Source organism: Mustelus asterias, chromosome 15 (genome assembly GCF_964213995.1).
Source record: "Mustelus asterias chromosome 15, sMusAst1.hap1.1, whole genome shotgun sequence".
In the NCBI taxonomy this organism is placed as follows: Eukaryota; Metazoa; Chordata; class Chondrichthyes; order Carcharhiniformes; family Triakidae; genus Mustelus; species Mustelus asterias.
Window position 1 is genome coordinate 64,937,728 of NC_135815.1, and position 25,327 is coordinate 64,963,054.

A 25,327-nucleotide genomic window follows, 5' to 3' on the forward strand; every position below is an offset into this window, starting at 1 on the left:
ATCTAAAGGCAGAGACAATAGGCCAAAAAAATTCATGTGTTGAATAATTCTTAGATTCTGCATAAACCGTCAATTCAAGATGTGACAAGGCAATGTACATGTGTAATGATACAGTTTGTGGGTTTGAATCTCAAACCGCCCAGATTCTCACTCAAGCTTTGCTGTTACACAGGGACAAGAAAATCTTATGTCCCCCAACTCCTTTTGGCTGCTACCTCAAACATGGTACAGACTATCTTAGTCTGTCTTTTTGTATGGAAAGTCATGAGGCGAGATGGAAGAGACATTTTAGCATAAAGTATTGTATATCACAACGAATCACAATAAAATTCAAAGTATAGGATATTAAAAGACTTTATTAAGTTTGGTCAGTACAGGTGAGGGATTTCACAGAATATGCATTACACAGGAAATAACTCTTGCCTAGAAACTGGGTAACAATATACACTAATTATTTAACACAATCTTTTTCACTGGGGAAAATGTACACATATGCATGGTGGAAAAAAACATCTCTGTAGTTAAACTACACAGACTTCCCAAACCTGAATATGGCAAGTACAACATCCAAACTCCTTTAGGAAAAGGAACTACTGCAATTGGCAAGCTTACATAATCATCACACATTTTTGGTGCAACCTTTACTTGTTGCAGGACTGTACAACACAGTTGTGGTAATACGCCAATAGCTTTTCACTGGAGTCTTAGATGCACGAGAGTCCAAGTTTTATACAACTTTTCTCCCCAATGTTAAAGTTGTAGTAATACATTTTATTCAGATGAAATCATATAAAAATAGCTGAGGTCTACATGTATCAACATCCTTTCAGCAATAGCCAATGCAATATGATGCTTTTTAAAAAATTTAAACAGTAGCAACAGTTTTACAAGAAAGCAAAAACACAAAAGGCTGAATTTTAACCAAAATTACACACTAGCTTCAACAGTCACTGGACAGCCATCAGCCAAATGAAATGACACTATATAAAAAAGACTGCAGACAATGCCCATTAAGTGTTACAAAACCGACCCCTGTGTGCTGACCGAGTCCAACCCATTCTGAATGTGACGGGAACCCATAGTTCTGGTACCTTTCACAACAAATGGTTTATCTTCCTGAGGGTCATTGATGGAGTCTGTGTCATTTGAGTGCTGAGTAAGAGAGTTCTCGCTACCAGTGGGGGAATCTACACTCTCATATCCAGCACCTAGCTGATACATGTTACTGCTGGTTGCTCGGTCCAGCCTCTCTTCACTGTGGTTTGAAAGTTTATTCCCACTGCCAGGAGATGACGGGAAATCATCCTCTGTGCTGCTTAATTCTCTGTAAAGGTTAGTCTTGTCTTGAAAGGCAGCTGCTGCTCTCCCTTGTGGGGATGCATCACCATTGGTTGGTCCATTCACTAGTCGGCTGCAGTCTTTAGCAATGCTTTCCCGTTGTGCAGAAGGCTCAGGAGCTGGAGTCCTACTGGTGCCAGAGAGTAACACCTGATGATGCTGCTGTCCTTGAAGTTGAGCCAACTGCTGGCGTGCCTCCTTCAGCTGCTGTTGCAGAACCATGATAGTGCTTTGCATCCCTTCCACCTCCTCATCAAGCTGGATAATGAAATCATTCAGCTCTACACAAAAATATAAAAATTCAGTAAGTGGGAATCGAGAAACTTTAGCAATCCAGTAAACATTGTATTAGACCACAATACTTACTGCAGAAAACCTGAAAGAAATGTTAAAAATGTCAAGGTAATTTAAATGCAAATAAAATGTCAATGATTTTTTGTTACAATGCAATGCCAATACTTCTAACAATTAAATATTCAAGTTGAGATCTCCCAAAAGGAATCTTCAATTTCAGAAGGTTTCTATTAATGTTTTCTTCAAAAAATTATATTTTCCAAGATTATCAGAAGCAATAATGTCACTACACATTCCAGCTATGTATGGCTAAAGCAAAGTAATTAACCATGAATACTGTATTGCAATAACTGACTATTCCACATACCTGCTAAACTACTGAAGTCTCTGTAAAATAAGAATTGCACCAAGGACCCCAGGGTGCCATGCTAACTCAAGGCTTCCATTAATTTGTATGTATCCCAAGCAGCTGATACTAGCAGATCTGATTTAAGATTGCTCTACCAAAGAGGCAGTGGCCACTTCCATACCTCCAGAATTCAAATAAGGCAAAGTACAAATAGGACTGAGCTTCCTGACCTGAATTTGCAGAGCCTTGGACCATGCATCTCTTAGTTGTATTTTTGTTCGTTTGGTAATTAACTTTCTTTCAGGGATCGCAATGTGTGGGGAAGCGGCAGTACCAGCCTTCTTTCATCATGTGACGTGATATCTATTCAAGCAACACCTGCCTCACTGAAAATTGCTCAAATCCCAAACAATAGCTGACCCAATCTGCAACATCAACAATTGCACTTTTTGATATAAAAGTAGGAATTACTTTGCATTATTTATATGGAGTTTTTTTTTTTACGCGATTACTTTCAATAAGAAATTTCAGAGTACTCTTCTGGGAAATTTTACTTTCCCACTTTCCTCAATTAGGATATTTAAATAATACTGAACAGCTTGTGCTGAGTTTGAATTAAATGAAGCAACATGTTCAAAAAACCCAGAATGTTTTGGAACTGACATCGAGCTCAATAAGGTAATGTGACCAGCAATGGCAGTGGTAACTCAAGTGTACACTGCAGAACATCCTGTTGCAAAGCAAAAAATGAATTTTCATTGATTCTCGTGAAAGTAGATGCTGACTGTGCAACAAAGGAGGCAGCACAGAATTGGAGTATGATAAATGAAAAAGAAACAATACTAAAAGAAAAATCATCTGGCCCAGATAAGATGCATTTTCAGATTTTGAAGAAAGATGCAAGCTGCATAAGCTCCAGCCACAATCTTCCAATCCTCAGATATAGAATTGCAAACGTCACTTAAAATGGACAGGTGAAAATCTGATTAACTATAGGCCAGTCAGTTCAATGTCAGTGATGGGTAAATGTTTACAGAGACATTAATCTGGGCCAAAGTTAATAAACACTTGGAAAAATGAGAATTATTTAAATGAACGCCAGCATGGATTTGTTGAAGGGAATTAAAGCTTAGTGCCCTAAATTGGACACAATACACCACCTCGTCTAGCAATCATTGTTTTTGTATTCTATGCTTTTATTTACAAATCTGGTTGGCTGTAGGGAGTCACATTCTAATCAGTATTCTGTAACTTGATTTTGTGTCTGTGCCCTGTTTGAGAGCACATTTCCACTCCATCTGACGAAGGAGCAGCGCTCCGAAAGCTAATGGTATTTGCTACCAAATAAACCTGTTGGACTTTAACCTGTTGTTAAAACTCTTACTTTATTTACAAAGCCAAGGATTCTACATGTCATAACAGTCTTCTCAACTTGTTCTACCACTTTTTTTTATTTAATTCCTCTTTGCTGGGAGAACTTTCAAGTTCCTATTTGCTGCCCTTGTCCTTTTAGATGGCAGAGGTCCCAGGTTTGGCAGAAGCTTACAGTGCATCCTAATCTACACACTGTTGCCACTGTGCATCAATGATGGAGGGAGTGAATAATTAAAGTGGTGAATGGGGTACCAAAGAGATCACTTTGTTCTGGAAGATGTTAGAGCTTTAACTGTTGTTGGAGTTGCACTCATCCAAGCAACTGCAGAGCTTTCCATCATACATCTTATTTCTGCCTTATATATTAGATAGTGGACAGATTTTGGGCTAGATAGGTCTTGCTGCAGAATTGCCATAGTATACACCTGGCCCAGTTCAGTTTTAGGTCAATGGTAACCTTCAGGATGTTAGTTGTGAATGATTCAATGACGGTAATGCCATCGACTGTCAATGGGTTAGATTCCCTCTTGTTGGAAATGGCTATTGCCTGGTACTTGTGTGGCACAAATGTTGCTGGTCACATACCAATCCAAGCCTGAATGATGCCCAGGCCTTGCTGTTTATGGAAACAGCCTGTTCTCATATCCGAAGACTTATGAATGGTACTGAAGGTTGTGCAATCATCCTTCTGAACTTATGATGGACGCACAGTCACTGTTGAAGTAGCTGAAGGTGGCTGAGCCTAGAAATGACCGAGGAACTCCTGTAGTGATGCCTTGGGATCAAGATGATTGGCCTCCGACAACCACAATCATTTTCCTTTGTGCTAGGCATGATTACAACTGCAAATATTTATATACATCAAGGTTTCTCCTTTACTCGCTTCCTTTAAAATTTTACCATTGTCTCTCCGCATTCCACTTGCCAAAATAAATCCATTCACAGATCATCCAATTTAATGTCTAGGTTGACACTGCCTCATTAGTCTCAAACTTCAGTTTTGCTAACGCCAGCACTTCAAGAAAACTCAATTTTTACAAACTGCACAACTTAAAACCTTTTCCTCATTTAATTGAAAAATTCAATCAAGTTGGTCCAAAATGATTTTCCTTGAACAAATCAATGCTGATTGTCATTTATTAATATGCTCCTTTGTGACAATTAATTTTGCTCTGCATTATGGTTACAAGATGTTGCCCCAAATCCACGAGGCTGACTGCCCTGTCATTAGCTGGTTTGTCGCTTCCTTGTTTTGAATAAAGTGCAACATTACAATTTTCCAGTCCTTCAGCACCACTCATTTCCACGAAAGACAAGACTGTTGAAAAACCCTCCATTATTTTCACCCTCCCCTCAGCAACCTGGATATATGCTATAATATATACATGCTACCTGAATTGGATGGCTTTTCTACCAGAAGCACTGAAAACGATTTTTAAAAAATCATCCCAACAATTTTTTTAATCCCTCCTTTTCAGTAAGATGGGTAGCATCCCTTTCTCTATTGGGATTCATGATACTTAATCTGATACCAGTCATGCCCCTTGCTCTCTTCTCAGGTCCTTAATATGCCCTACCTTTCCTTCTGACTATATCTTTACTCTCAAGTTCATAAAAATTTTAATAGGTAGAAACATAGAAAATAGGAAGAGACGACCATTTGGCCCCTCAAGCCAGCTCCACTAAACTAGATCATGAATAACTTTCTTCCTCAATGCCATTTTCATGTATTGCTCCTTCATCAAGTGCAGTTAAAATGCAGGGGATTGGGGGCAATATACTTTGATTTCATTTATTATTGTCACATGTATTAGTATAGAGTGAAAATTTGTGCTATATAGACAAAGCACACTGTTCATAGGGAAGGAGAGAGTGCAGAATGTGTTAGTCATAGCTAGGGTGTAGAGAAAGATCAACTCGAGACATAGGTACATTCAGAAGTCTGATGGCAGCAGAGAAGAAGCTGTTCGGTACGTGACCTCAGACTTTTGTACCTTTTACCGATGGAAGAAGGTGGAAGAGAGCATGTCTGGGGTGCATGGGGTCCTTGATTATGCTGGCTGCTTTTCCGAGGCAGCAGGAAGTGTAGACAGTGTCAATGGATGGGAGGCTGGTGGATCGGGCTTCATTCACCACCTTTTGTGGTCTCTTGCGGTCTTGGACGGAGCTGTCATACAACCAGAAAGAATGCTTTCTATGGTGCATCGTAGAAATTGGAGAGAGCTGTAGCGGACATGCCAACTTTCCTTAGTCGCCTGAGAAAGTAGAGGCATTGGTGGGCTTTCTTAACTAAAGCGTCGTGTGGAGGGTCCAGGACAGGTGATCTGGACACCTAAAACCCTGAAGCTCTCGACCATTTCTACTTTGTCCCCATTGATGTAGACAGGGGCATGCACTCCACTACGCTTCCTGAAGTCAATGACGGTCTCCTTCATTTTGTTGACATACCAGGTGTGGATTCAGAATTTGAGAGCAGACAGGAAACAGAATGTAGCAATAAATAAGCCTTTTATGAAGTGGTAGGCGGTGACTAGAGGGATCCTACAGGGATCGGGGCTCGGGCCCCAGCTAATCACAATGATTTGGATGACGAAACCAAGTGTAATATTTTCAAGTTTTCTGACAACACAAAACTTGATGAGAATGTGAATGGTGAGGAGGATGTTAACAAGCTTCAAGGCGATTTAGATAAATCAAGTCAGAATCAAAGATAGGTCCTTGGTTCTGAGAGGAGGCAAAACCACAGCACGCACTTAAGGAACCCCCTCCCCTCCACCATCCCCATGCCATCTCCCCCCGGCCTCACCGTCTCCTCCTCATCTCCCGCACTTTAATTTTCTGCTTAAAATAAAAGGCACTTGGCTCAAAGACTCCGTAAAAGTACATTAGACTTTCTCAACATTAAATTGGTTAACAAACTCAAGTGAGGCTACACTGTACAAAAGAGCACGTGGAAACCCAAAGGACCCGCTTTTACAAAACAGGACGAGATGGCAAACAGGCCACAAGTGCAAAATGTTTATTCATTCACTCTATGCTTCATTTTCTGAAATTCTAACTTGGATATTATTGTGTGTTTCAACAACGCTGGAGAAAGAATACTTAATAAATCAGAGAAAACATTCATTCCTTCTTCCAGTAATGATACAGTCTGTAGCTTATATAATTGATTGGAACAGAAACAATGCATCTTCTCAAAACCATATGTAATTTTCGAAACCCTCAAAAGATATGCAGGTTAGGTTGATTGGCCATGCTAAATTGACCCTAGTGTCAGGAGGATTAATAGGGTAAATATGTGGGATTATGGGAATAGGGTCTGGGTGGGATTGTGGTCGGTGCAGACTCAATGGGCTGAATGGCCTCCTTCTGCACTGTAGGGATTGTGTATTCTATGTGTAGAAGTTCTCTTTTAACCTTTTAATGTTGCTTCCTAATTGTAACCCCTCATGTGATGATTTTTCTCAAGCCCTTCCACAAATTTAATCTCCAATAGCCTCTGTACATCTGTTACACTGAACTGAGGAACTACTCCAACTGTGGCCTAACGTGCTGAACAAATACATCACTTCCTTGGTTTTATATTTAAAGGCCCTTTATAAAACTGAATTTGCCTTTTTGCATGACCTGTCATACCTGTACATGGTATTTATCTGCCCACTCGCCAACTTGTATCATCTGCAAATTTTGATTAAATGCCTTTTGTGTCTATATCAGTCATTTATACAAGTAGAACATAAGAATACCCAAGTTAGAACTTGGAGCACACCAGTTTCTTCAATCCAAAAAGATCTGTTCGTCCTTCAGAGTCATATAGGAAGATGCAGTGTTAATGTAAACCTACTTGTGACTAACAAATAAATTTTAACTTTCAAAAAACAGTACAGCACAGGGACAGGTCTTTCGGCCCACCAAGCCTGCATTGACACACGATGCCTTCCTTAACTAAAGGCCTTTTGCCTCAATGCGGCCCATATCCCTCTATTCCCTGCCTATTCATGTAGCTGTAAAGATGCCTCTTAAACGTTGCTACTGTATCGGCTTCTTCCACCTCCTCTGCAGGTACTTACCACCCTCTGTGTAAAAAAGAAACTTGCCTCTCATCTCCTTTAAACTTTCTCCCTTTTACTTTAAACCTATGTCCCCTACTAATTGACATTTCTATCCTGGGAAAAAAGACTGACTATCCACTCTATCCATGCCTCTCAATTTTGTAAACTCTCATCAGGTCACCCTTCAACGTTCAAGTGAAAACAAACCAAGTTTGTCCAATCTCTCCTCGTAGCGAATACTTTCCAAACCAGGCAATATCCTGGTAAACGTTTTCTGTACCCTTTCCAAAATCTCCACATCCTTCTGGTAGTGTGGCAACCAGTAATGCATGCAATATTTCAAATGTCGCCTAAAGTTCTGTACAGCCGTAACATGACTTGCCAATTTTTATACTCTATACCCCGCCCCAAGCATGCCATAAGCCTTTTTGACCATCTTATCCACTTGCGTTGCCACTTTCAGGGAACTTTGGACCTGTACGCCTAGATCCCTCTATGTTAAAGCTTCTAAGGGTTCTGCCATTTTCTGTATACTTCCCTCCTGCATTAGACTTTTCAAAATGCATCATCTTGCATTTGTCTGGATTAAATTCCATCTGCCATTTTGCTACCCACGTTTCCAATCTGTCTATATCTTGCTGTATCCTCTCGCAATCTTCCTGGCTATCCACAATTCCCCCAAGCTTTGGGTTGTCCACAAACTTACAAATCAGACCTCCAAATTGTTTATATGAATTACAAACATCAGGAGTCCCAGCACTGATCCCTGCTGAACACCTCTGATTACACATCTACAGTCAGGAAAACACCCTTCCAGTGCTACTGCATGACCAAGCCAGTACCGGATCCATCTTGCCAGCTCACTGCAGATCCTGTGTGGCTTCACCTTCTGAAATCAGTCTGCCAAGAGGGACCTTGTTAAGATCATGCTAAAGTCCATGAAGAAAAGATCCACTGCCCTCAATCATCTTTGACACTTCCTTAAAAAAACTCAATCAAGTTTGCGAGACATGACCTCCCCTGCACAAAGCTCCCTATCATATTAAACTTGAAACATTAACTCTGGTTTCTCCTTTCACAGATGCTGCAAGACAAAAGATGAAAATTACTGCACAGGAACAGGCTCTTCTACCCTCCAAGCCTGCACCGAGCATGCTGCCCGACTGAACTAAAACCCCCTACCCTTCCGGGTACCATATCCCTCCATTCCCATCCTATTCATGTATTTGTCAAGAAGCCCCTTAAAAGTAGGAGCGGTCAGATTTGGAGTTTTCTATAGGCCCCCAAATAGTAATATAGAGATATGGAGGAAGAAATTGCAAAACAGATTATGGATAGGTGTGGAGGTCACAGGGTAGTTGTCATGGGTGACTTTAACTTTCCAAATATTGATTGGAACCTTTATAGGTTGAATAGTTCAGATGGGGCAGTTTTTGTACAGTGTGTGCAGGAGGGGTTCCTGACACAATATGTGGATAGGCCGACAAGAGGTGGGGCCACATTGGACTTGGTACTGGGTAATGAACTGGGTCAAGTGTTAGATTTGGATGTGGGAGAGCACTTTGGAGATAGTGACCACAATTCGGTGTCTTTCATTATTGCAATGGAGAGGGATAGGGCCTTACGGCAGGGCAAGGTTTATAATTGGGGGAGGGGTAATTATGACACGATTAGGCAGGAATTAGGGAGCATCAGATGGGAACAGAAACTGTCAGGTAAAGGCACAAATGAAAAGTGGAGCTTGTTCAAGGAACAAATACTGAGTGTCCTGGATAGGTATGTCCGTCAGGCAGAGAGGAAATGGCCGAGGTTCGGTTCGGTTTATAGAAGAGGTTGAATGTCTTGTCAAGAGGAAAAAGGAAGCGTATCTAAGGATGAGAAAACAAAGTTCAGTTGAGTCGCTTGTGGGGTACAAGGTAGCAAGGAACGAGCTAAAAACAAAAAGGGCTTAGGAGAGCTAGGAGGGGGCATGAGAAGTCCTTGGCGGGTCGGATCAAGGAAAACCCCAATGCTTTGCACTCTTATGTGAGGAATAAAAGAACGACCAGGGTGAGGTTAGGGCCGGTCAAGGACAGTAGTGGGAACTTGTGTATGGAGTCAGAAGAGATAGGAGAGGCAATGAATGAATACTTTTCTTCAGTGTTCACCAAGGAGAGGGGCCATGTTTTTGAGGATGAGAGTGGGATACAGGCTGATAGGCTGGAGGTGGTAGATGTTTTGAGGGAAGATGTATTAGCAATTTTGAAAAACCTGAGGGTCGATAAGTCCCCTGGGCCAGATAGGATATATCCTAGGATTCTTTGGGAGGCAAGGGATGAGATTGCAGAGCCTTTGATCTTTGGGTCCTCACTGTCCATGGCGATAGTGCCAGAGGACTGGAGAGTGGCGAATGTTGTTCCTCTGTTCAAGAAAGGAAATAGGAATGACCCTAGCAATTATAGGCCGGTTAGTCTTACTTCGGTGGTCGGTAAGTTAATGGAAAAGGTCCTGAGGGATAGGATTTATGACCATTTGGAAAGATGCAGCTTAATCCGGGATAGTTAACACGGATTCATGAAGGAGAAGTCTTGCCTCACAAATCTGATTGAATTCTTTGAGGAGGTAACTAAGTGTGTCGATGAAGGTAGAGCAGTTGATGTCATATGCATGGATTTTAGTTAAGGCGTTTGATAAGGTTCCCCATGGTCGGCTCATGAAGAAAGTAAGGAGGTGTGGGATAGAGGGAAATTTGGCCGATTGGATAAGTAACTGGCTATCTCATAGAAGGCAGAGGGTGGTGGTGGATGGAAAATTTTCAGACTAGAGACCAGTTACCAGCGGTGTACCACAGGGATCAGTGCTGGGTCCTCTGCTATTTGTGATTTTTATCAATGACTTGGAGGAGGGGGCTGAAGGGTGGGTCAGTAAATTTGTGGATGACACCAAGATTGGTGGAGTAGTGGATGAGGTGGAGGGCTGTTGTAGGCTGCAAAGAGACATTGATAGGATGCAGAGCTGGTCCAAAAAATGGCAGATGGAGTTTAACCCTGATAAGTGCGAGGTGATTCATTTTGGGAGGACAAATTTAAATGTGGATTACAGGGTCAACGGCAGGGTTCTGAGGAACGTGGAGCAACAGAGATATTGGGGTTCATATCCACAGATCTCTGAAGGTTGCCACTCAAGTGGATAGAGCCGTGAAGAAGGCCTATAGTGTGTTAGCGTTTATTAACAGGGGTTTTGAGTTTAAGAGCCGTGGGGTTATGCTGCAACTGTACAGGACCTTGGTGAGACCACATTTGGAATATTATGTGCAGTTCTGGTCACCTCACTATAAGGAGGACGTGGAAGCATTGGAAAAAGTGCAAAGGAGATTTACCAGGATGCTGCCTGGTTTGGAGGGTAGGTCTCATGAGGAAAGGTTGAGGGTGCTAGAGCTTTTCTCATTAGAGCGGAGGAGGATGAGAGGCGACTTAGAGGTTTATAAGATGATGAGGGGGATAGAGTGGATGTTCAGAGACTATTTCCTCGGGTGAATGTAGCTGTTACAAGGGGGCATAACTATAAAGGTTCATGGAGGGAGATATAGGAGGGATGTCCGAGGTAGGTTCTTTACTCAGTGTTTGGGGTGCGGAATGAACTGCCTGTGATAGTGGAGTCGGACACTTTAGGAACTTTCAAGCGGTTATTGGATAGGCACATGGAGCACACCAGAATGATAGGGAGTAGGGTAGCTTGATCTTGGTTTCAGACAAAGCTCGGCACAACATCGAGGGCCTGTACTGTTCTATGTTCAAAAAGTCACTGTCGTATCCACTTCCACTACCTCCCCCGGCAGCGAGTTCCAGGCACCCACCACTGTACAAATCCTGCCTCGTACATCTCCTTTAAACCTTGCTCCTCGCACCTTAAACCTATGCCTTCTAGTAATTGACTCTTACACCCTGGGAAAAAGCTTCTGACTATCCACTCTGTCCATGCCTCTCAATCTTGTAGACTTCTATTAGGTCATCCCTCAACCTCTGTCGTTCCAGTGAGAACAAACCAAGTTTCTCCAACCTCTCCTCATAGCTAATGCCCGCCATACCAGGCAACATCCTGGTAAATCTTCTGTACCCCTCCAAAGCCTCCACATCCTTCTGGTAGTGTGGTGACCAGAATTGAACACTATATTCCAAGTGCGGCCTAACTAAGTTTCTGTAAAGCTGCAACATGACTTGCCAATTTTTAAACTCAATGCCCCAGCCAATGAAGTATGCCTTCTTGACTACCTTCTCCACTTGCGTTGCCACTCTGACCTGAGTATTTCCAGCATCTGCAATTCTTCTGTTTTTATCTTTTCCTTGCTTTCTATCCCACAATCGCCCAAATTACGTGGTGTCCAGCTATAGTGCCTTTATATAGGCAATCATTTTTGTAACACTTGAGCCCTTTTCAAAACTAAATTTATAACATATTTTCTTCCTCTAACCAATGCAGTAAAAATAGTCAAGCCCCTTATAAATCTACGTTTTCCCCTAATTGAACATGGCTATAATTCCATTCTATTTCTGACCTTCAACCAGTTAAAGATCAGAACATCCCCAGAGAAACATACCCACAGCTGAATAAACTAGAGCAATAGCGTTTATGATTGGCTGAGGAACCATGAGACTTCCACTATTTTTGGTATGCCATTTTGGCAGAACATAATGGCAATCAAATTTCTCTCTAATTAAATTAAAATAATGGACTTAAAATGCATGACAGTAGTATAATGTCTTTAAAAATAGCACGTTAGCATAATAAAATTTTTTAAAGAAACACCCTTTCAAGTTTGCATTATGAAATGGGTGGTGGCACAGCAGCAAGCATTGCTGTCTCACAGCGCCAGGGACCCGGGTTCAATTTCAGCAGCACGGTGGCAAGCACTGCTGCCTCACAGCACGAGGGACCCGGGTTTGATTCCGGCCTTGGGTCACTGTGTGGAGTTTGCACATTCTCCCAGTGCCTGCGTGGGTTTCCTCCAGGTGCTCCGGTTTCCTCCCACAGTCCAAAGGTGTGTGTGTTAGGTTGATTGGTCAATTTAGCATGGCCATAGTGTCAGGGGGATTAGCAGGGTAAATGTGTGGGGTTACGGGAATAGGACCTGGGTGGGATTGTGGTTGGTACAGACTTCATGGGCCAAATGGCCTCCTTCTGTACTGTAGGGATTCTATGATTCTACGCAATATTTGCTGACCACAGGTATAACAGGCTGGGCAACTGGTTCCCAGTTGAGAAAATGCCGAGCTCCAGCTCAATACATCACATTTTCTCAAGATAAAGAATTCACTATATATGCAAGCTCTGCTCTAGCCTTTGTATAGCTTCACTGAAGACAAATTTTAAAATCTTGTATTTTGTGTAAAAACACAACAAATGTAATGATCATTCTATGCCAAGTTCTGCAAATAGCAACTGGATAAAGGGAGAGACATTGATTTTCTGCTTTCCTTTCAATGGAACCATATGATCTTTCACATCTAACTTAACATAGCTTAAGGTGTTATGCATCCTAACAATACAGCATTTCCACAGCACTGGATTAAGTGCTCAAATCCTGAAATGGGCTTGAATTCTGACTCAGAGGAGAGTGCTATGAAATTAGCCAAGCTGATGTATATTTTATTGCAAGCAAAACCTTTTTTTAGAAAATTGGAACTAAACTTCAAACAACTTGTATTCCTATAGCAACTTGAATGTGCACTAGACAGGTGCATTATATCAAGTTGCATTAGGCAATAATTAGGTCAGATTAACAAATCCTTGATTAAAGAGATAGGTGTTAAGGAGTGTTTTAAAGAAAGAAAGCAAGGCAGAGAGGTGGAGACATGTGGGAATGATACTCCAGGGCTTGGGGCCTAGAGAACTGAAAGCACAGCCACAGCTGTAGGCAGCACAGTGGTTAGCACTGCTGCCTCACAGCGCCTGGGACCTGGGTTCGATTCCAGCCTCAGGTCGCTGTCTGTGTGGAGTTTGCACATTCTCCCTGTGTCTGCGTGCATTTCCTCTGAGTGCTCCGGTTTCCTCCCACACTCCAAAGATGTGCAGGTTAGGTTGATTGGCCATGCTAAAATTGACCGTGTCAAGGGTCCAGCAAGGCAAATACGTGGGGTTGTCGTCGGTGCAGGCTTGATAGGCTGAATGGCCTCCTTCTGCATTGTAGGAATTCTATGATTCTTTAATGGATGGAGCAATTAAAATTAGGCTCAGTCTAAAAGTGTGTTGTGGGGCTAGAAAAGATTCCAGGGATAAGGATGGGCGAAGTCATGAAGGGATTTAGAAATACAGACGAAAATTTTAAAATCAAGACATAGCTTGACCTGAGTCAATGTTCATCAGCGAGCATAGGGCCGATAGTGTCTTCCCATTTAATTTGACAAACTTTCTGCTCATCCAGTTCTGGAAGTTGCATAAACAGTCTGATAGTTCTGCAACAGTGGAGAAATCGAGAAAAGTGGGTGTCAATGTATAAAGGGCACACCTTGTGTTTTATACTATGCACATCAGTCCCGTTGGTGGATACTATAACACTCATTACAGACCAAGAAGTGTTACTATCAACAAAGACACTCGAGAACTCAGGACTAAACTCTACTCACCATCTTGACTGCTTTTGAGCTCCTCACTGTATTTCTTCTGCAAAGCTAACTCAGCCTCCAGCTGGGCAATGCGTCCCTGGGACAGCTGTCTTCCCAGTTCCTGGTTTTCCTGAATTAACATCCGACACTTGGCCATCAGCTTTTTTCCCGTTTGGCTGTAAAGACAGACACTTACCATCACACAGGGAAACGACAGTTCTTCATAAAGTGGAGATCACCACACATGATCACATGCTATTAAAGCCCAACATTTCTAGCCCATTGCAGTTCAAGCCACTGTGGCTTGGGTACTTCCATTTTAAATGCATGATATTTCCAAACCAAGAGATAAAACGTTCCTAATTAAGTGCTTTTCATAATTTTTTTTTAAAAGTAAAGATGATGTTCTGGAAGAAAATGTCAGCCATTCCAGCAGGATTTTTGGTTGCAACGTTGAACCTATATGGAATTAAAAATACCCAGAAATTTTCATAATAGTATAAACCCAACAAATGGATAATTAACAAAAAACACAAGCTTACAGCAATGAAACTCTGGTCTCAAGGGAGGTAAATATCAGAGAAGCATCACTGTACGAAAGAAAGAGTCTCAACTCAATTTATACTTAGTCAAAGCTCACATATTTGGTGGGATGTGGTAGGTAAGTAGTCAAACCAGCAGATCCCAGGTTTGACCCATGGCTACATTGACCTAGCTGATTTTAGCCTAGGCAACAGCAGGTTATTAAAAGTAGGCCTAATGTCTCAGTGTTTTGGAAGAGAGCCTTGGGAAGAGATAGAAATCAGCCCCGATCTCTCAGTCACATACAATAGAGTTACTCCTGCTGAAATGGGGCAGTATGTACACTGGGGGAAGGAGAACAGCAAATTTAGACTTGGCTATGATGCTTTCAATGGTCAAATCGCCTACCAACACACAGCAAGAACAAAACTTCAACCCAAGTGACCAGAGAACTGCTAGTGCATCTGAACTGCACCACAAGCAAAAGTTAGGAAATTTAAAAGGGAGAAAAACAATGTAATATAATTTTCAGATGACTCAATATAGATTTGATATTTTAAAACTGATGGTTCAATAGTAGATTTAACACAAAAGGAAGCATTGACAAAGTAAAATACCAAAAATAGTGATGAAATGTCTGAAATGTGTCAACCGGTTGACAAAGACGACCAGGAACGGCACACATTATAAAACAGTGTTAACAGCCTTTACGGCCTCAAAATTGGACTCATTTTGAATCCATGCAAGTATACCTCAAAACCATAAAAGGTTAAGACAGGAACCAAACTCAGTACTGACAATTTTGGAAGCACAGGAACTGGACTCATAGCAATCAATGATAGATCATTGCGTAGAAATGTAGAATAGAATGAGGATAGCCAATGCATATAATGCAACTCTACTGTCTCCTTTCCCTGCACCTCCAAGAAAAATAAAAGCACAACCATGCCCTCAAATGATGCAGTGGACCAGAAGCAGTGCATGGGCCTAAGTTTAAATGTTAAATTAAATTCGACACAAATCAGACCTGTATATATGAAGTCATACTGATGTATGCTTTGTCACTCAGAACTTTAAAAATAGGTATTAAATAAAACTTTATGGCTATAACTGAATTGCAAATGCTTCTATCACCCTTAGCAATGCCAGTTTTAAAGGAACAGATAAACTGTTGAAATCATATCCATCGCCACTTTAATAGTCCTTCCAAAATACTTAGGTACAGAATGATTTACATCATGACCTGAACTTGCCTGTTGCAGGTTCTCTTCTATATTTAGAAGTGGTATGCACTATTAACAATTGATGCATAATGACAAACAGTCACACATAGCTACACAATTCTTAGTTTACAAGGCTCAATGGAACTACAACACAAGAAATGATTAACTTAAAAAAATTGAAAGTATTACAAATTCATAAAATTCTGAACACTTTTGTGGACAGAATTTAAGACCTACCCATCTCTGCAAGGCCCAGATGAGATTCCCCACATGATCAACAATCAGAAATCTTAAAACTAGGGTCAAACTTCATGGCACTTCAGCATGTGCATTTAAATAATGCAATTATTTTTTCCCACTGGAAGAGTATGGCATGTGCTTTTAATCAATGGAGGTTCAAAGGAAAACCAAAGATCACCTATGTTGTGATGAACGTAAATTAAAATGTTTATTTCACTGACTTGAATAAGTCTCTACCACTTTGATCTATCTTTATAATGGTAGACAATTATCCTGATGCAACATAAAACATTTCACTAAACAAGAAACTTAGTTTTGCAGTTTTAAAAGGTTAACCTTTCTTTTTTACTGAGACAGGTAGGTCATCTTGCAGTATTAAAATAAACTATACAAAATACTGTACAATAAAAATTGAATATGCCCCACAATATGAAAATAGGGTTAGACTTTTATCAGTAAATTGCACTGTGAACTTTACAATAAACACTTGGAAAAACATCAAGATACAAAAAAACCACAGATTCGGGACTTCAGTAAATATTTTCTCCCTCCCTGTCAGTCACCAGATGGTTGGAATTTCACAGCATTAAAAATTCTCATCCAGTCATCATTACATCTCATTGCCTGGAGCAGCTTCATTATCGGAAAAACATTACCACCTAAATTTTGCTTCTGAAGCAAAATATCCAGAATTACTGCCGTTGAGCGGTTTTATTTATGGAACAGAGCACCCCCAAACTGGTTCAGAAAAAAAAAACGTAAATAAACTGGTGTGGTGCAAATACTTAGCATCCCATTTCCACAAGTAAAAGCAAAAAACATCCCGAACTTGGCATTCTTAGTAAAGAGACGACGGGTTGAACTAATGATTTAGTGAACAATTGATGTCATGTTTAAAATCAGAACTAGTTCTATTTTCATATTGTGCCCAATTAGTCTGTTTAGATCACAACAGCCAGGGTAAGCAACTGAATTTGATAAAGCACTATAAAAATAAACAGCAGAATATGATATTTAAACCTACTTGTAATATATTGATTACAGTTACATACCAGACAGATTTTCTGAAATGCATATGAAGGATGTCAATTGGATAAGTTGTCTCATTCAACTGGAAGGGCACGATATCGCCTTTCAGCTCCAACAGACGTGTTTTAATATTTCTCCAATGGTAAAAGGTCTTTCCAATACAGGAAAATCAAATTTTCCCAAAGTAACATTTAATCTGGTGTAAACCTTTAGATGTTTCAATAATCACTTGCAAATCCTAGAATAAAACTAAATTTCAATACACTTGGGTTCTACAACTGCACAGTTGTGTTTCCAGACAAGTCACTGATGGCAACACTTCAGAAATCAAATGCCCAGTACAAAAATGGCAAGTTTAAAAAAAAAACATTACCTCCAATAGTTAGCCAGTGGAAGGGTTTAAATTTCACTGACAAAGAAACTAACCAAACAGTTAGATTTCAACTTTTCCTCTTACATTTATAAGACTGCTCCACAGTTTGGTACATACAAGTTGGTTAGTTAATGAAGTTAAATAAACCATAATCACAGTAGAGGGAATGTTGCTTCAGAATGAACCAATATGAAAATATGGCTTTGTAAATTCAACTCTACACAAGAGTTGATGGCCAGTTCAAAAAATTGAAAGCTTTGACTGTGCTCTAAAGTCACTTCAATGTTTTTTCAACTCTTGACAGTTCACCATGAACAAGCAGGAAGTCTTCAGTCTTACACCAAATTGACTTCCAGTGTCTATTAGTCACTAGCGCAACGTTTGGAGTGCAGGGCATTCGACTAAACGAATTTACACGAACAACTCAATTCAGGCTCAGTGTCTGAGATGAGAAAAGCTACGTTCTCTCCTCCAAACTCAGACTGCAAACTCAGCCACCAGAAACAGGGTGCAGCAGACTTTACACTCCCTTTTTGCAGAAAAGTGACTTCTTTTCTTTTCCTCCCTTTATTTTCTTCTATAAAAACCAAATTTCAAGTGTCTAAACTGGGCAAGAATTTTTTTGGTTGGATGAAGGCCCACTCTTCAGAACAGTCCGACTCCTGCAGGCCTCTGAAGTAGAAGGGGGAAAAAGCTGAAACAGAATGTTCATCTGACAATGTTTTACATTAAGCATAACAAGCTGAGTAGTAAATGAATCTGGATTTTTTTGCTCAAAGGCTGAGGCTGTCTTGCTCTGTTAAGAGAGTACTTGGCCATCCCACCATACATTCTTGCAGTGGGACTGTCAGGGAGGTCTTGACTGGGGAGTATTTTGTTTGTTTACCTATCAGGTGTAAACTTCCAGGCACTCAGTTCATTTTGGGCTTGTTCCAGTTTGTCTTTAGTCTGTTCCAGTTCAGTCTTCATTTTAAGGAAAAACAAGTTAATAGCAGGGTCAACCAAGGTGGATCGGAGTTGAGCAGCACTGGGCAGTTGAACTTGTTTGAGGTACTGGATCTGGTTCTGTTAGAAGCAAAAGTTATATGGTCACCAAAGAGTCATCATCTTAGTGCACATACATCATCACTACGAATAAAACAGGGTGCTAATACCATTCCTTTTATCTCTCCAATGTCATCTTATACAAACTGCTGAGTGTGCCTTTTACAAAGTTTTATTCATCCCCCAGCTAAAATTATCGTTCCTTCTCTCTGCAGCAACAATCACTAGAAGCTTAATAAGCCAGAAGACTGGAGGATAGCAAATGTTGTCCCCTTGTTCAAGAAGGGGAGTAGGGACAACCCTGGTAATCATAGACCAGTACAAAGAACAAAGAACAGTACAGCACAGGAAACAGGCCCTTCGGCCCTCCAAGCCTGTGCCGCTCCTTGGTCCAACTAGACCAATCGTTTGTATCCCTCCATTCCCAGGCTGCTCATGTGACTATCCAGGTAAGTCTTAAACGATGTCAGCGTGCCTGCCTCCACCACCCTACTTGGCAGCGCATTCCAGGCCCCCACCACCCTCTGTGTAAAAAACGTCCCTCTGATGTCTGAGTTATACTTCGCCCCTCTCAGCTTGAGCCCGTGACCCCTCGTGATCGTCACCTCCGACCTGGGAAAAAGCTTCCCACTGTTCACCCTATCTATACCCTTCATAATCTTGTACACCTCTATTAGATCTCCCCTCATTCTCCGTCTTTCCAAGGAGAACAACCCCAGTCTACCCAATCTCTCCTCATAGCTAAGACCCTCCATACCAGGCAACATCCTGGTAAACCTTCTCTGCACTCTCTCCAATGCCTCCACGTCCTTCTGGTAGTGCGGCGACCAGAACTGGACGCAGTACTCCAAATGTGGCCTAACCAGCGTTCTATACAGCTGCATCATCAGACTCCAGCTTTTATACTCTATACCCCGTCCTATAAAGGCAAGCATACCATATGCCTTCTTCACCACCTTCTCCACCTGTGTTGCCACCTTCAAGGATTTGTGGACTTGCACACCTAGGGCCCTCTGTGTTTCTATACTCCTGATGACTCTGCCATTTATTGTATAACTCCTCCCTACATTATTTCTTCCAAAATGCATCACTTCGCATTTATCCGGATTAAATTCCATCTGCCACCTCTCCGCCCAATTTTCCAGCCTATCTATATCCTGCTGTATTGCCCGACAATGCTCTTCGCTATCCGCAATTCCAGCCATCTTCGTGTCATCCGCAAACTTGCGGATTACACCAGTTACACCTTCTTCCAAATCATTTATATATATCACAAATAGCAGAGGTCCCAGTACAGAGCCCTGCGGAACACCACTGGTCACAGACCTCCAGCCGGAAAAAGACCCTTCGATCACTACCCTCTGTCTCCTATGGCCAAGCCAGTTCTCCACCCATCTAGCCACTTCTCCTTGTATCCCATGAGCCTTAACCTTCTTAACCAACCTGCCATGTGGGACTTTGTCAAATGCCTTACTGAAATCCATATAGACGACATCCACGGCCCTTCCTTCATCAACCGTTTTTGTCACTTCCTCAAAAAAATTCCACCAAATTTGTAAGGCACGACCTCCCTCTTACAAAACCATGCTGTCTGTCACTAATGAGCATGCTGTCTGTCACTAATGACAGGTAAGCCTTACTTCTGTTGTGGGCAAAGTATTGGAAAGGATTATAAGAGATAGGATTTATAATCACCGAGAAAGGAATAATTTGATTAGGGATAGTCAGCACGGTTTTGTGAAGGGTAGGTCGTGCCTCACAAACCTTATTGAGTTCTTTGAGAAGGTGACCAAAGAGGTGGATGAGGGTAAAGCGGTTGATGTTGTGTATATGGATTTCAGCAAAGCGTTTGATAAGGTTCCCCATGGTAAGCTTTTGCAGAAAATACGGACACATGGGATTGAGGGTGATTTAGTGGTTTGGATCAGGAATTGGCTAGCTGTAAGAAAACAGAGGGTGGTGGTTGATGGGAAATATTCATCCTGGAGTTCAGTTACTAGTGGTGTACCGCAAGGATCTGTTTTGGGGCCACTGCTGTTTGTCATTTTTATTAATGACTTGGATGAGGGCGTAGAAGGATGGATTAGTAAATTTGCGGATGACACTAAAGTCGGTGGAGTTGTAGACAGTGCGGAGGGAAGTGGCAGGTTACAGAGGGACATAGATAAGCTGCAGAGCTGGGCTGAGAGGTGACAAATGGAGTATAATGCGGAAAAGTGTGAGGTGATTCACTTTGGAAGGAGTAACAGGAATACAGAGTACTGGGCTAATGGTAAGATACTTGGTAGTGTGGATGAACAGAGGGATCTGGGTGTCCATGTGCATAGATCCCTGAAAGTTGGCACCCAGGTTGATAGGGTTGTTAAGAAGGCGTACGGTGTGTTAGCTTTTATTGGTAGAGGGATTGAGTTTCGGAGCCAGGAGGTCATGCTGCAACTGTACAAAACTCTGGTGCGGCCGCATTTGGAGTATTGCGTACAATTCTGGTCGCCGTATTATAGGAAAGATGTGGAAGTGTTGGAAAGGGTGCAGAGGAGATTTACCAGGATGTTGCCTGGTATGGTGGGAAGATCGTACGAGGAAAGGCTGAGGGACTTGAGGCTGTTTTCATTAGAGAGAAGAAGGTTAAGAGGTGACTTAATAGAGGCATACAAGATGATCAGAGGATTAGATAGGGTGGATAGTGAGAGCCTTTTTCCTCGGATGGTGTTGGCTAGCACGAGGGGACATAGCTTTAAATTGAGGGGTGAGAGATATAGGACAGATGTTAGAGGTAGGTTCTTTACTCAGAGAGTAGTAAGGGCATGGAATGCCCTGCCTGCAGCAGTGGTGGACTCGTCAACGTTGAGAGCGTTCAAGTGGTTATTGGATAAACATATGGATGATATTGGAATAGTGTAGATTAGAGGGGCTTTAGATTGGTACCACTGGTCGGCGCAACATCGAGGGCCGAAGGGCCTGTACTGCGCTGTAATGTTCGATGTTCTATGTTCTAAGTGTTTTGCAATAGTGGCCATGCCTGGCCATTCAACAATGGACTTTTTGAACATATCTCGGAAAATTGAAGGGGAGGGTGGGAAAGAGAGCAACAGAGCTCAGCCCAGTCCTGCAGAACCTCACAAAGTTTATTTGTGTCACAAGTAGGCTTATATTAACACTGCAACTAAGTTACTTTCAAAATCCCCTAGTTGCCACACTCCGGTTCTTGTTCGGGTAAACGGCGGGAGAATTTAGCATGGCAAATGCATCTAGCCAGCATGTCTTTTGGACTGTGGGAGGAAACCTGAGCACCCACAGGAAGCCCACGCAGACATGGGGAGAATGTGTAGACACCGCACAGACAGTGACCCAAATCGGAAATTGAACCTGGGTCTCTGGCACTGAGAGGTAGCAGTGCTAATCACTGTGCCACCCATGGTACAGAGTTTCCTCCATGGGCTCTGATTTGTAAAGTACGATACATTTCAAATTTTCCCACTGAACTATCATAAGCCCACAAAATGTTTACCTTGGATCAATAACTGAAACTAACAAATCTGTAGTAGTTAAATGGCTGCAAAGGTCAAAAACATAAGACATATAGAGTTAGAGATGCTCAAAAAATGTATATAGTTAATAGGAAGTCAGTATTTTTTTTCCTATGGGGTGGTTTCAGATGAGCCAATGAACACAAAATAAATTTGAGGGGTAGTGGATGATGACAGTTCTTGATCGGCTGGGAAATATTAAACCAGATAGCGAGACAGATTTTGTGACATACACGCACAATACTTGCACATAACCATCTGATATACATACTTTTCATAGAATTAATCAACAGCACGGAGACAGGCTCTTCAGCCCAAACTGGTCCATGCTGACCAAAATGCCCATCTAAGCTAACCCCATTTGCCTGCATTTGGCCCATATCCCTCTAAACCTTTCCTATCCATGTATCTGTCCAAATGCCTTTTGAATGTTGTCAATGTCCCTGCCTCAACCACTTCCTCCGGCAGCTCACTCTACATACATACCACCCTCCATATTAAAAAAAAGTTGCTCCTCAGGTTCCCATTAATTCTTTCCCCTCTCAACTTAAACCTATGGCTTCTAGTTCTCAATTCCTCAACCGTGGGAAAAAGACTGAGTGCATTCACCCTATCCATGCCGCTCATGATCTTATGCACTTCTATAAGATCACCCCTCAGTCTCCTATGCTCCAAAAGAAAAAAGTCCTAGCCTATCCAATCTCTCCCTATAACTCAGTCCCTTGAGCCCTGGCAACATCCTTGTAAATCTCTTCTGCATTCTTCTCCAGTTTTAATATCTTTCCTGTAGCAAGGCTACCAAAACTGAACACAATACTCCAGGTGTGGCCTCACCAATGTCCTGTACAACTGCAACATAACTTGCCAACTTCTATACTCAATGCCCCGACTGATGAAGGCCAGCATCCCATTATTGATTCATTCCCAAGTTCGAAAAGAGCAACTTGGTTCAACAGAGAGAAATGTTCATTTGACGGAAGAGACTGGTGGCACAGAACTAGCCCGTTTTATGTAGAACAAATACTGCTGTATCCTATACTTGTGCCAACAGCTTCACAGTTAAAAACAATGAAAACAACTCGCATGGTTAAGGAAAGCCAACTGTTGATTTTTGATTGGGTCACAACAGTGTCAGTTGCTGTTGTTTGGTTTATACATACACACATGCCTACGAACACAAGAAGCCAAATAAGATCAGTTAAATGTTATTTATTTTCACACAGCTTAATTTTCTTTCAAGAGTTTGCAATTTCCTACAAAATATTATCTGATAGCAGATTTGATGTATTAAACAAATGGAAATGGAATGTTAAAAATACAATAAATAATTATGGGAACATAGAATTATGGGAACACAGCAAGAGCTTTGCATGATCTTGTACTAATGCATAGTTTTATCTTGGATTCCACATAATAGACACGCACAACTTTAAGTCCAATTTTTATTTCACTTTAATTTTACAGCAATAGAGGCAAGGTACATCCATATCTGCTCCTTCATCTCAGTGGCCATCTTCTGAAACCATTTTCTTCTATGGGCACTCCTGCAAATAGATCTGTTCACTCACTACTCAGCAAAGTTGCACATGTGTGTTTAATTTGGGTCAATTCCCAAGACAAAACAGTCTTCTTCTGTTTCAAAAATTGATGGTGTAATTGGAGGAAATCTCTAGCCAAAACTCAATGCTGACTTCAAAAAAGAAAAAAGTTTACACTTTGTTCAGCAGTCTGATCCTGCTGCCAATACAAATATTGCTGGCAACAGGTCAAAGTAGCCGTTGAGTTGCATGCATCTTTTTTTTTTTAAGATGACTCTTGTCTGAATTCAAAGCAATGATGGTTGGAATACTTAATGCCATTGGCACTCGAGCAGTTTATTGCATTGTCCATGCCTATTTCTAAAGCACCGTGCACCAACTGTTGCTCCTAAACAATGTTTTATTAGCCCTGTACCTAACACAAAAAAACCCCACAAAGCTTTGTTTGTTTCACCATCCAACTTTTTATATTACCATGCCAGATATCAAGCAAAGTAGCTGCATGACAATATAAAACAGCAGGTAATTCTACTGTGTTCTGGTCAAAAATTACAGACAATACATATGACTTCTCAGCCTTTTAATATACATTACTTCCTGCTTGATGTCAGTTAGACTCCACTAGTGCGAGTCAAAAGCCATTTTCAGAACAATGCTGGCTCAATTTATCAAACCTATGAACAAGTCAACTTGCTACCCAAGACATTTTTCTAACTTGTGGGTAGTGAGATGTAAATTTCAGAGGCAGTACCTTACACCTTCAATTAAAATGCAATATGATAGTACTGCACTCAAGGGACAAACTACATGGCATGACAGTTCAATTTTTAGCAAGTCAGTCATATTTTCACAATCCTACTGTCTCAAAACATGTATACTAAAAACGAGGAAGCATATTGCAGAGGAAAACAAAAGCAAAAAGACAGTATTCCCAATATAGGAATTAGTTCACAAAACATCACAGAATCATGCAGGCCACCTGGCCCACAGAGTCTGCACTGATCCTGACAGATCTTAACCAAGCGCTCTCCCCTGCCCTATCCCTGTAACCCCATATTAATGGGCAACTTAGCATGGCCAATCCACCTACAGGGAGAACAGGATAATTGAAATTGATTCAATTACTCTAAAGAGCTAGCACTGACCCGATACAATTTAGCTTTTATCGGTAGACGGATTGAGTTTCGGAGCCATGATGTCATGTTGCAGCTGTACAAAACTCTGGTGCGGCCACACTTGGAGTATTGCGTACAGTTCTGGTCGCCGCATTATAGGTAGGATGTGGAAGCATTGGAAAGGGTGCAGAGGAGATTTACCAGGATGTTGCCTGGTATGGTGGGAAGGTCTTATGAGGAAAGGCTGAGGGTCTTATGAGGAAAGGTTGAAGGTCTTATGAGGAAAGGCTGTTTTCATTAGAGAGAAGGTCAAGAGGTGACTTAATAGAGGCATACAAGATGATCAGAGGATTAGATAGGGTGGATAGTGAGAGCCTTTTTCCTTGGATGGTGATGGTTAGCACGAGGGGACATAGCTTTAAATTGAGGGGTGATAGATATAGGACAGATGTCAGAGGTAGGTTCTTCACTCAGAGTAGTAAGGGCGTGGAATGCCCTGCCTGCAACAGTAGTGGACTCGTCAATATTAAGGACATTTAAAGGGTCATTGGATAAACATAGCGATGATATTGGAATAGTGTAGGTTAGATGGGCTTTAGATTGGTTTCACAGGTCGGCGCAACATTGAGGGCCGAAGGGCCTGTACTGCACTGTAATGTTCTATGTTCTATGATACCTTCAGTGCTGCAATACTTCCATTACAAATGGATGGCAAATTTGGCATCTGA

At 41.5% G+C, this 25,327-nt stretch overlaps 1 protein-coding gene across 15 annotated transcripts in view; it reads right to left on the minus strand.

Moving 5' to 3' along the window:
- Window positions 1-329: 329 nt before the first annotated feature.
- wtap (WT1 associated protein) overlaps window positions 330-25,327 on the minus strand; it is a 68,564-nt gene continuing 43,566 nt past the window's right edge. For all 15 annotated transcript variants that reach the window (XM_078230011.1, XM_078230025.1, XM_078230015.1 and 12 more), the window contains 3 exons: window positions 18,262-18,440; window positions 14,010-14,164; window positions 330-1,619 (listed from right to left, as the gene is read on the minus strand). In XM_078230011.1, the coding sequence (XP_078086137.1) occupies window positions 1,018-1,619; window positions 14,010-14,164; window positions 18,262-18,440 (936 nt within the window). In that variant the 3' untranslated portion in view covers window positions 330-1,017. The remainder of the gene's footprint in view (window positions 1,620-14,009; window positions 14,165-18,261; window positions 18,441-25,327) is intronic.